The sequence below is a fragment of the Notothenia coriiceps genome, unplaced genomic scaffold, assembly GCF_000735185.1.
Source record: "Notothenia coriiceps isolate Sejong01 unplaced genomic scaffold, NC01 NC01_scaffold00027810, whole genome shotgun sequence".
In the NCBI taxonomy this organism is placed as follows: domain Eukaryota; kingdom Metazoa; phylum Chordata; class Actinopteri; order Perciformes; family Nototheniidae; genus Notothenia; species Notothenia coriiceps.
In genome coordinates this window covers 660-12,734 of record NW_011360511.1, presented here as the reverse complement: position 1 = coordinate 12,734, position 12,075 = coordinate 660, and the positions used below count along the sequence as shown (strand labels likewise).

The window sequence follows — 12,075 nt, the reverse complement described above, 5'->3', positions numbered from 1 at the left end:
CAAATATGATGTTATTTGGAAAACATAAAACAAATCCACTGGTGCAATTAATACTAGATAACGTAAACATAGTAAGAGTATATGAAATGAAGTTCCTTGGTGTGGTTTTAGACCACAACCTACTGGAAACCTCATATCACTCATGTAAAAGCAAAACTGGCTAAAACTATCGCAAAATATTGGGAAAAGCCAGACACATTCTGGACTACAACTCATTGTATACTCTATATAACACACTGATATTACCATATCTGATTTACTGTGTGGAGATTTGGGGAAACACGTACAAAACCAACCTACAGCCATTATGCATATTACAAAAAAGGGCTATAAGAGTTATCAATAATGTTGGATATCTTGAACACACTAATTTATTATTTTTGAAGTCACACATATTGAAGTTTACTGATCTGGTTACATTTAAAACGGCACAAATCATGTACAGAGCAAGACATAATCTACTACCCAGGAAATTAAAAACATTGTTCGTAGACAGAGAGGGTGGGTATAATTTGAGAGGAAATCTACATTATAAACAACTCAAGGTCAGAACAACTCTGAGAGGTATAAGTATAACAATCTGTGGGGTGATTTTATGGAATGGGTTGGAGCAGGAGTTAAAACAAAGCACAAGCATAATTCAGTTTAAAAGGATGTACAGAAACACTTTTTTGAAAAACTATGAGAATGAAGAGAGGTGATTGAAGATGAGAAATTATTGTAAATGTATGTATAAATGTAAAGATGGGAGTAGGAATAACTTGCAGAAAGGATTTAAAGGATAATCATTGGTTAGCAGTAAGTAAGGGGTGGGAATTAATAAGCATTTGCTTCCTCCTGCTCCCTTTCGGACACTTATTATTTATTATTATTATTATTAATATTTTTGTTGAATATATACATATTATTATGAATATTGATAAATACTGTATTCTAACAATACGGTATTCTATTTTTCACATTTATTATTTTGTATTTGTTTTTTGTTTTTTGAAATCTGTTCGAAATAAAGATGAAAAAATGAAAAAAATATATATTGCAGTCTCAAGATTAATCTAAAACTATCCTCCTAAGAACTGTCATTCTCCTACAATATATAACATGTATATTACAATATAAACAGTGTTGTATTAGTATGAACACTGGATTGCACAGTTAAAGAGAGCTTTAGCTGGTGAATTAAGTTCAGTACAGTCTATTGAAGCTCTTGGGGAGAAGCGAAACAGTCTGCTGGCCACAGGCAGGAGGAACTTCCCGTGGTGCGTCTTAGTATCCTATCAGTGAACCTACTAACCTATCATCTAATATGCCATCAACACACGCTCTAACCCTCCCCTGTGTGTGTGCAGGCCGGTGGTGGTGAAGCGGCACATCTCCTGGCGCCTGGCTGCCTGGGGGGTCCCTCTGCCCGGCCACCTCCAGCTGCTGGCTGTGCAGAGGGCCGGCGCCCAGGCTGAGAGGAAGAAGCTGAGCCGCGGAGGCCTCCACAGGCAGAACCTCGCCAAGATGCGCTTCTCCCCCACAGAGAAGCGCTACGGACACTTCAAGCAGCCCTGCCAGCGCCTCTGCAACAACTAAACAGGAAAGGGGGGGGGGGCTTCAAGGTGCCTCCACCACAGCCCAGTTGTGCAGCACAGTGCCTTGACTCTGACTTACTCAGGTTTTCAAACCATTGTTTCACCTCACACAGATAATTTAGCATAAAGCAAAGCACAATCAGACTCACCACTTCCTGTGCAATCTGATTTAAATGTCATTATCCTGCACTGCAGCTGAAACCACTGAGAACAATCATTCTTGGACTCCTGATAACAGTCCGTCCCTCAGGACGGAGAGCATTAGTTTAGATTCCTTAGATATAACCAGAGGTAGGGCTTTTAGGAAGAGTTTGTGTGTGTGTGTGTGTGTGTGTGTGTGTGTGTGTGTGTGTGTGTGTGTGTGTGTGTGTGTGTGTGTGTGTGTGTGTGTGTGTATGTTTTTTCTTGGTTTTATTCAGTATGTATTATTTTATGTGCCTTAGTTTTAGATGTTCTTCTAACAAGTGTTTTAAAGCTCGTACCATGCCACGGTGAGCTGTACAGTAATTATGTCGGGTGAAAACCCCCGGGTTTGTGTTTTGATTACCCACTATTTTCACGTCACAGAAATTGTTCATTTTAGACGAGTGTAAATACAGTCGAATATTATGTTTTTCTATGAGTGTATTTATAAAATGTACAAAAAAATGAAAGTCTTGTTTTCTTAAGCTGGTGTCTGAAGGTCTTTAATGTGGCAGCAGACACAAGACAAACACCTTCTCTGTTATTGTCGAAGCTCACGTATCTTTTCCATGAACCTCTTCACTCGCTCCGGGTCGACGGCGTTGGCCCAGTGGCCCCCCTCCTTGAAATGAGAACCGATGATCATCCCATTTGCACCAATGTAGCTTTCAATGTTGTCATAGGTTACCCCAGAACCAATCAGCACTGGGATCCTCACAGACTTGGAAACCTCTGCAAAAACAAAGAAACATCTGAACAGGGGTAACTACTCCAACTCTAAGAAATGCACATATTTAATGATACACTTGAAAAAATAAAGAAAATAATAAATGATGACTTATGGATCTTTTAAAGGGATAGTGGTTTTGAATTGAGCTTATGTAAGGTAGGTATCCATATTAAGTGTATCCTGAAGATGTTTTTTATGCTGTCTTCAAATCCACCAGATTTTATTAATCTTTTTGAAAAAAAATTTACTTTACCTTGCAGAACTTGTGAGTCTCTAGCCTACAATAACACACACACAAACAAACTGGTCAAAGTAGCCTTAGACCAGCAACCCTCGGATTCTGTTAAGTTTTTTTTAATGGAGTTTAATGGCTTTTGCAAGAGCACATCAGAGACAAATAACAGCTTTAGTTTCCCGTCAGAAAGGGCTGTCTCCATGCAAGTTACAGAGGTGAGAATAATTTGAATATAACATACTCTTTACCCATTTATTTTTTAAGGGTGGGCCTCTTATTTTTTTTGATGGATAAAAGCAGTACATTACTGCTGGTGTGCTGATGCAATTACTGCAGATAGTACACCGACTATAAACAAGTACCTAAAATAACCCCACCTCAAAACATCCAAACTATTCCTTCAAAGCATACAACAACTTGATTTCCTTTCCTCACCATCATATGCACATGGATGCATCTCAAATGTATTCTATTCAAATCCACACAAACAGTTACTGTCAAATGTGGTAATCTGAGATAATTTATTATGTCGATGCAGCATGCTATTTTTTCAGATCTGGATCCTATCCATATATGATAATGTTAATGAATGTCAGTTGCCATGGCGAGAGGAGGCTGTGGCACACCCAGGGAACTTTGGACATTTGGCATGTGAGCTCCACACAGGACACAGGCTTGTGGTCCCGAGATAGAGCGTGCATGTGTGTGTGAGGGGAAAAGATGGGGTGAGTGTGTGCATGAAACCAATCCTGTGTGTGTGTTAGGCTTAGAGTGTTTAGAGTCGTGTTATAGACTAAAATAGCAGGCCTGGTATCGCTAATATAAGAAGGACATGGTCCAGATTTACAACCCTCTGACTCTCTGCAGATACAAACGGCAGGGCCTTCAGCTCCTAGTGGTCACTGATTAAGCCACTGATGGAAGCAGTATTCAAATTCTAAATATATATGGTGAACATGTTAACTATAAATATCTAAATGAATCATCCCCAGTTGTTTTGTATTTATAAAAATATATGTTCAAATCTGCATATGTGGCATTTTCTTATTATACAGTCGTTTGCATAAGTTTCCAGAAAATAGATCTGGAAATTGTAAAAGACAGTTTCATAATACTTGTTTTATTTTGTTAATATATGAGTTTAAGGTTCTTCCAGAAGATATTTGAAAACCACACATAATAATCAACACCAATTTACTAGTGCCGTATGATGTTTTCAGCTGTATTCTTATCGTATTTTTTTTTATTCTAATTGGATGTTCTTGACCTTAACTTTGCCTTTATATGATTTCCTCTGCATGTAACTGTATCCACCAAACAGCATATCAGAATGGCAGTGAGTCACCTACCTGCCAGTAATCCTTGTTCTGAAGCTATATTAGTAAAAGGTCAACGTGAGTTGGGTATCACTACAGGACACTTACAAAATGAGTTTGATGATAAGAACATATTTTCATAGACTTTGACCATAGACTGTTTCTATATAAAGGGCTTTACTAAAGGTGAGGGTGACCTCTGCTGGACGGATGAGGCAATGACTAAAAATGACTTAACATTACGGTCGACAGCACAAAATGGCTATAATATATGGTGGAGAATATCTGAGAAAGTAACTAATTGTCATTGTAATTATTTTGACTGACACTGCGGCTGAGATATGATTCACTATATTTGAAGGATTGATCATTTTTGTATAGTTTTTCTGTACCAAACAATTTTGTTATTTTTTAAGTCTGGGGAATGTAGGCCGGGATATCTCTGCTGCTCCACAAAACTTTATTCAAAATGGTATTTGAACACACACTTTACGAGACCATGTTGATTAACTGTGCAGCCCAAGGATAGTATTTCTCAAATCTGGGGAGTTACTGCAAATTTAACATCAAGTAGACTCAATTATGCATTGACAAGATTAATGTCAAATCAATCCAATGGATGTTGCTAACAGATTGTGTTTCAGGCCTGTGTTGTTAACTTATAGGATGATTAGGTGCTAGGCAGTGCCTGATAAAGCGTTGATGTGCTCCTGGCAGTCTGGAGGGTGCGGTACCTCTGAGCTCCCGCAGGTCAACCTGCTGTCCTGTAGCTGCTCCTGTGATGATGAGTCCGTCTGAGAGGAAAAACTCTGCTGCATGTGCCGTCTCTTCAATGCTCACGTCTGAGGTCAGGGCATGGGAGCTGGGGAAACAAACACACAGTGTACATACACAAGCAGGAGATGGCCGAGTAAAACTGTCTGGAGATAAAACTTTGACTGGGAAGACCATAGTTACATGAATTCCATTACACTGTAAAACGTTCTTTATAGAACAACATAAATAAAAGATTAGTGACATGTTATCCTGTACAAGTCTTAATGGCTTTCCCTTTTGTAATAAGTTTATTTGACAACCAATGGAACGCACATTTGTCAAGGCTACTAACAAACTGAAACACCTCAAATCTCCAGATCTAATATTTATCCACCCAGTCACTATAAATCCTCTTTTCTAACAGGGGGGCTTGGTTAGTACTTGGTCTTGCCCTTGCCTATTATTTCAGCACACTCGGTGAAATGTTTAAGTAAACGACTAAAGTTGTTGCAGCTCTTTTTTGCATCTAAGCGGCACTTATAATTCTAGTTACTAATGAAAATGGAGAGATGGGGATCTCACCTGTGCTTCTTCTTGATGTCGGTAAAGATCTGCACATGCTCAGCTCTGATCTGTTTGCGGTACCTCAGTAAGTCCCCGGCGCAGGCGTTCAGGATTCCTTCATCAGCCACGTGGGAAAAGACGAAACCCTCGGCCCTGATGAAGTCCAGACCTGTGAACATAGAGTAACATTTGAACACTATGATCCACTAACAAGCAGCCTCTGTGTCAGATACAGGTTTCTTTTGACCAGAGGTTCAGAAATCAAGTACATTTACTCAAGTACTGTACTTAAGTACAGTTTGGTCTGCTGCATATTACTTGAGTATTTCCATTTCATACTACTTCCTACTTCTACTTTCCCCTAATCATTTGTATGATAGTTTTAGTCACTTTGAAAATACATATTCAGATAAACTATACTAAATATAATCAACATATAATTGATCATGTGTTATATATACTATATGGATCCCTTGGGGAAATTCACAAGCTATAAGGCAGTATATATTGTAAAATGATAAGAATACAATTGTCCGTCTTGATTAATCAGTAATGTTTTTTGTACTTTAACTATATTTTCATGCTGATACTTTTAATACTTTACCGCGTGTACTGTGGTATTCCTACTTTTATTGTTTTAAATGTTCTTACATAAAACACTAAAGGACAAACACACAGCATCTTATTTGACTGATAAACACACCTTAAATCATGAAACCCGACCAGACCGTAATGAGCTGATATTAGTCAGAAAATCTGTTTACAGTTGATCTGATACATGATTGATATACCTATGTTCTAAACGCTTTTACTGCAGATGGTTACGGCATTATATATACAGCACAACGATCATTCAACGATGTAAAGACTGAACCTGAAGCCAGGGCGACTGCCAGGGCCTGCTGGTTTGCAGAGGACAGTATTTGCACTCCGAGCGGCAGCTGTGGACAGATGTTCCTCACAGCCGAGCACACTGCGGTCAGACAGGCCGTCACCTCAGGGCCCACAGAGAACGAGTAAGGGATGTCATGCATGTTCTCGATGACCACAGCATCCTGAAGAGGGGTTCAAAAGTAACTGTACTGGCTCGCTTAAGAATACTTAATGTGTTAGGAATTTACACAATGTACAATAACTTACAATCCCTGCATCACGGTAGATTTCTGCCTCCCTGCAGGCTTCTTCTGTGATTCGGGACATTTTCATACAGCCCAGGGGGGTGCCTGTGATAGACATCAAATATGGAAACAATAAGTAAGAGAAATGACAAATAAAAGCTCCCAAAGGTAACCAAATACCTTTACCTGAATACTGCACCTATAAGTATACATTTGAAATATTTGTACTTTTCTTAAATAGATTTTTACTCTAATTTGCTATCGTACTTCAACAGTCAGCTCCAAATAATATGCTTTTACCTGACCATGTTAATTTGAAATATAGGATTTCACAGACAAAATGATATGACAGTTTTGAAAGGAGTATTTTTGCAACCTTTACTAGATCCTGAGGCGCCCAAAGAAAATACAGTACGACCCAGAAAGAGGAAGGCAGACGTTGCCATTGTAAGTAGTCTGAATAATATAATAGGCCTAAACCCCATGTTTCAGGAGTGTCTAGGTTGTCACATAAGTTCATAATTGCTGGCAAAAACTTGTATATGCAGCTGGATTTAATAATGATTTGTATTAGTGCTTACAAAACAAAACACCTATGGGAAAATGTGTAGTTTCTACTTTTCACCAGCTGGAGATTGATCTGATTTATGTGTGGGTTTTGAAATACAGACAAATGACCTTTACAACCTTTACTAGAGTCAATAAACTGAATAGTTCATTTACAACAGCTAAAATGTAAATGTTAAGGGTCAGGTCAGTCTTACCTGGTAAAGCTTTAACATGAATCATTCCAATAACCACAGATTTTAGTCGCCCAAAAAGGTTCAAAAACGTCATGTTGCCGTTTTTGTGGGGCAACCAGTTGAGCAGAGACAAATAATCTTGCTTTTTGTCTTTCTAAGCATGTGGATCACGTGACTGGCCAAGGGTCAGTTTTGTTTTTGAGCAAAATCAGTGATAATAAACTATCTTTAAAATCCATATCAAACCAGTAGTGCCTAAAACAATTATTTATCTTACATAACGCCATCACCTGAAGTAAAAAAGTATTTAGCAGTGCAGAAAGTGTGTTAAAACAAAAAGCTTTACGTGGATATAATAGGGAGATAGCTGGAAATGGGCGGTAGAAGCATCCGCCGGATAACATAGTTCTTTTTTTAACCAAAATAACTGATGCGCCAAGCGTGACAGCGCAAGACAGCCATATTTGGAGTTCACGGAATAAACGTACCGAGTTACCTCACAACATTATGGTCGTATTTCATTGTATTTTAGGCTTAAATCTAAGCACTACGGCTTTGTTTACATCTGACAGACTAGCCACGCGGTGCCCAAGCACTTCCTCTTTGGAAGCCCCGCCCCTGCAGCTGTCACCGCGGCAGACACGCCTCCAGTTTTGCCGGCAAATTTATAAACTCATTTCCCCTCCTCTTTGTCATAAAACATATCGATTATATACTAAACACGAATTCTGTACACGATAAGGATGCGAAACGGTGGTGAATTGGGAGAGAGTTTGATTACAGAGAGGCGGTGAAGCTGTGAGTTTAGCGCCAAGTGAAATCCACTCCTCTCTGACGTTGATGCTTCAAGTCATCTGTTCACTACAAGGCGCCAGCTCAGAGGAACTAGCACGGCCTGGGTACACGCACACTCGGACACAGAGAGCACCACTGCATCCGAACAACAGGCTGTGAAGTTTTACATTATACATATTTAATTTTGGACAAGAGTGAACTTCAAGGGCAGCATCTTGAGGTGAGTGGATAATACGAAACTGTACCATTGCATCGTGTTTGGGAAGCTAGGTGCAACTTTTATTGCTAAGCTGAATTGAATGCTAACTAAACCGCAGCAAGTTAGATACTGGATTCAAGGTTTTTATGGATTCTCGTACTTAAATGCCTGGTGTTATTACTGTTAATGTTAAATGTTAGATTGGGATAATAGGCGTCTCAGCTGTGCCCGTCGTTCGGCCATTATGTGGCAAGCCAGCTGTCCATATTTAGTGGGGGAAATAACCGGTTTCCCATCAAAAATGCGCTAAATAAAAACCTCGGGGGGCTTATAATACATCTTGTGTTTGCCACCGATTAGTTTCGTGAAGAAATAGCATTGTTTGGTACTTTTTAAGCGACTTTTTACATTGAGTACTGTTTCCATTTCCCCGCGCCAGGCTGAGTTGGGCTTTGTCAGAAGGAGGGAGTCGAGAGTGGGGGTTGGGAGTGTATGAATGTGTTGTTTTAAACCCCAAATAACAAACGTTTTAAACACTTCTCATTCACAGGTTTACTCTGAAACTGACACATACCCCTCTGCGTATAATGCGAAGACAACGGTGAGTTTCATACGCATTTCATTCATGTCTATTTTAAGCGCGTCAATCAAAGTGTGTGACGAGAGAGAAAAGTTGATGGAGCTTTAGCCATCCGGCTAGTTAGCTTGTTGCTATTTGTTTTAGCCCGCATTAACATATTAGGCCAAGCATGTTAAACTGTTTATGTCGGCTCCGGAGACTAACTGCAAGTACGTGTTTGTCTTTTGTTGTTATAGGGAAGACACAGAAGCGAAGTCTGTAGCTCCCGGGGCGTTCAAAGAAAATACAGTACGACCGAGAAAGAGGAAGGCAGATGTTGCCATTGTAAGTAGTCTGAAAGGCTCACAGAGCAGCCTATAATGGGCCTAAACCCCATGTTTCAGGTGTGTCTGGGTTGTCACAAATGTTCATGATTGCTAGCAAGTAGTGTCTGTGCTTCATTGGAGTATTTCTTGTACAACTGATATTGCTGGATTTAATAATGATTTTCATTAGGGCTTGCAAAACAAAACATCCCTGGCTGGGGCAATTAGCAGTTTCTACCTTTCACCAGCTGGAGATTGATCTGATGTATCTGTGCTTTGAATGGAAGACAAATTGAACTTTAAAATATGTCCATTTTTGATCCTCAGTATTTACAAGATCCTGATGAGGAGGTAGCAGAGATGACGAAGAAGAAGCAGCGTGAATGTGAGGTAGGCATAACCCACCCCTAACTAAGTTCACCTTTATATACATTTTGGTTACTAATTCTTGCCACTTGGCTTGTATTTGATGAAATGCACAGCTGGTATATAAGTAGGTTGCTCATTCCCAAAGTAATGTTTTGGGGTTATTCTGCCTTATGATCATACTTCATCAATTAAACCCATATTAATGGTATCTATAGTTCATTTTTTGACTGTAATATAAACCATCCGGCTTATTGAGTTGTCCGGGCCAATACTGTGCCCTCCCCCTCTCATTTTTCATTCCTCACATCTCTGCTCTCCCTCTTTCCTGTAAAGCCGGGCTGGAGTCCTGATGCTGGTTACACAAGTCCACAGAGGTGCATCCCCACACCTGATCAGGAAGAGGACCCGCCCGTTGCCCTGATTAACGCAGGTTTCCCCCACTACAACTTCCACAACGTCTATGTAACGCCTGTACGGTGCGCGCCGCTTCCTGCCCTGTGGTGAGTACTGTTTTTAGAATAATTATCTTACAGCAACCTGTTTGATATAATATAGCACATGTCTTTCTCTGTGGCCCCTTTTCTGAGGTTGTGGCTAATAGTAGTTGTTGTTGCTGGTCTTGTGGTTAACATGTCTGCCCATAGAGCATCAGACTACTGCTTAGCACATGTTGCACAACAAGGGGGACAGTCATGAGTTAAATATTTGATGTTTTACAATTTTTTTCTTTTTATCTATCTCTATTTTGTTATCAGCTGGGCCTGTAAGGATGTCGTGTGGAACAACATGTTGGAGAAGGACAAGACGTACGCCAAGGATGTCCATGTGATGGAGAAACATCCTCACCTACAGCCCAAGATGAGAGCCGTTCTCCTGGACTGGCTCATGGAGGTGTGTACTATGTCCTTGTAACTAGTCTAGAATTTGTCTCCACCTGGCTTCCATTTTGACCATTTACGCATTATAGGTGGTAAAAGGAAAGGCTGTGTGTATAACCAACTACTGACTTGCCTTTCCTGATTGAATTGGCTAGACAGCAGGATAATACAAAAGCTAGAACCTTAAAGAACATCATACAATAAGTTTCATGACTGTAAAAAGCCCGACAACACTAATGCCTCTTACTGGTGCTGAGCTGGACAATTAATCTAATTATTGAGAAAATACAAATGTGTTTTTTGGGTTATTATCTGTAAACACCCTGTGGTACAAACCATCGAGTAAGTAAGGGATAATCAAGGTCCCTCTGCTTCGTGCCGGGCTCCGTGTTCTTTTTCCAATAATGACTGCCTCGCTGCACATTATCCCGCTACACGGCCACAGACTAACGACTTGACTCCCGTATTGCTTACGCTAAGAAAATAAAACTCCATTCCACGGTGCACCAAAAGCTGGAACTCCGACAACAACTTAATTTAAAATGAAGACGGCTCTGATTGATGTTTTCTGTGACTGTCCAAGTCTGTTTACAGATTATTTTCCACAAACAAGTCCTTAAACATAGGACACACAACACACACAATCATTTATGGTGCATGTCCTCCAAAATCTAAATGCTTTTCAATCACTTCTAAATCTTGCATTTGTTTGGGTTTTTTTTTTTTTTTTTTTTTTATAATAAAGGAAAATGGAATAGTAAAAAGGTAAACATGGCTGTTCCATCTTACAGTAACAAAACGTTGTCATGTGATGAGCTTCTCCCGATGGGTACTATTTCATCTTCCTGATGCCACTTCATGTCCATAGTGCCATCCATAGTGCCAGTGTCATGGGGCGGCCCTATTCCTGCATTAATGTTCTGTTTGTGTTTTTAGGTGAGTGAGGTGTACAAACTGCACAGGGAGTCTTACCACCTCGCCCAGGACTACTTTGATCGCTTCATGGCCACCCAGAGAAACGTCTTCAAAACCACGCTGCAGCTCATAGGCATCACCTGTCTCTTCATAGCTGCTAAAGTAGAGGTGAGAAGGGTTGGAGAATCAAGGAGAAAATCTAACCCTGTGCTTCAATAAGAACCCTGTGGTTATTTTTGGCCTTTTGTTGGATATATCATTGTACTCTCACTGCCCCTTCCTCCTGCAACATCTTCCACTCGTTGGTTTGGTATGAGTGGTTGTTATAAAGGTTGCCTCCTGTGTCATTGTGTCCCTCAGGAGATGTATCCTCCCAAGGTCCACCAATTTGCCTATGTTACAGACGAAGCCTGCACCGAAGATGAGATTCTCAGAATGGAAATCATTATTATGAAGGTAAAAACACACACACACACTTAGCTCACTGACATCAGTAGGATCTGCTCTGTATTTGTCCAAATATCATATAGCCAAACTAACCAACTGATGATATTTTGGTTTATCTCGCGAACATAGTAAGTGTCTTGTTAAAATATGCCTTGGTTACCCAAGTCACAAACGGTGCGTGTTCTCTTCCCTTCTTGTATTATTTTACAAATACATCAATCCCAGGGTTGTTTTTAATAACTAAAATAAGCACTGAAGAATACTTGCAACGGAAAATAATACTAACGCATCCTCCTATTACATTCAGCATCAAATTGACCCGTATTCAATTTTGAAAATCTACGATAAATACTTAATACTTTTTG

The 12,075-nt window shown here is 39.9% G+C and overlaps 3 protein-coding genes across 3 annotated transcripts in view; 2 read left to right on the top strand and 1 right to left on the bottom strand.

The window, feature by feature from the left end:
- LOC104957828 (tumor protein p53-inducible nuclear protein 2) overlaps nt 1–2,230 on the top strand; it is a 7,952-nt gene extending 5,722 nt beyond the window's left edge. The window contains exon 4 of the mRNA XM_010785500.1: nt 1,350–2,230. Coding sequence (XP_010783802.1) covers nt 1,350–1,578 — 229 coding nt within the window. The 3' untranslated portion in view covers nt 1,579–2,230. The remainder of the gene's footprint in view (nt 1–1,349) is intronic.
- On the bottom strand, nt 2,033–7,336 carry LOC104957829 (uncharacterized protein F13E9.13, mitochondrial). Its single transcript, XM_010785501.1, has 6 exons — nt 7,244–7,336; nt 6,502–6,584; nt 6,236–6,416; nt 5,380–5,530; nt 4,776–4,903; nt 2,033–2,492 (listed from the first exon to the last, which is right to left on the bottom strand). The coding sequence occupies exons 1-6, from the start codon at nt 7,314–7,316 to the stop codon at nt 2,302–2,304; spliced, it is 807 nt and encodes a 268-aa protein (XP_010783803.1). The 5' UTR covers nt 7,317–7,336; the 3' UTR covers nt 2,033–2,301.
- A 606-nt stretch (nt 7,337–7,942) lies between these two features.
- ccne1 (cyclin E1) lies at nt 7,943–11,838 on the top strand (the record flags this gene model as incomplete). Its single annotated transcript, XM_010785508.1, is given in 8 exon segments — nt 7,943–8,237; nt 8,767–8,817; nt 9,033–9,120; nt 9,429–9,491; nt 9,804–9,970; nt 10,226–10,361; nt 11,285–11,431; nt 11,624–11,838. Coding segments are annotated over 7 exon segments (830 nt in total), but the record flags the coding sequence as incomplete, so codon positions are not given.
- Nucleotides 11,839–12,075: the final 237 nt, after the last annotated feature.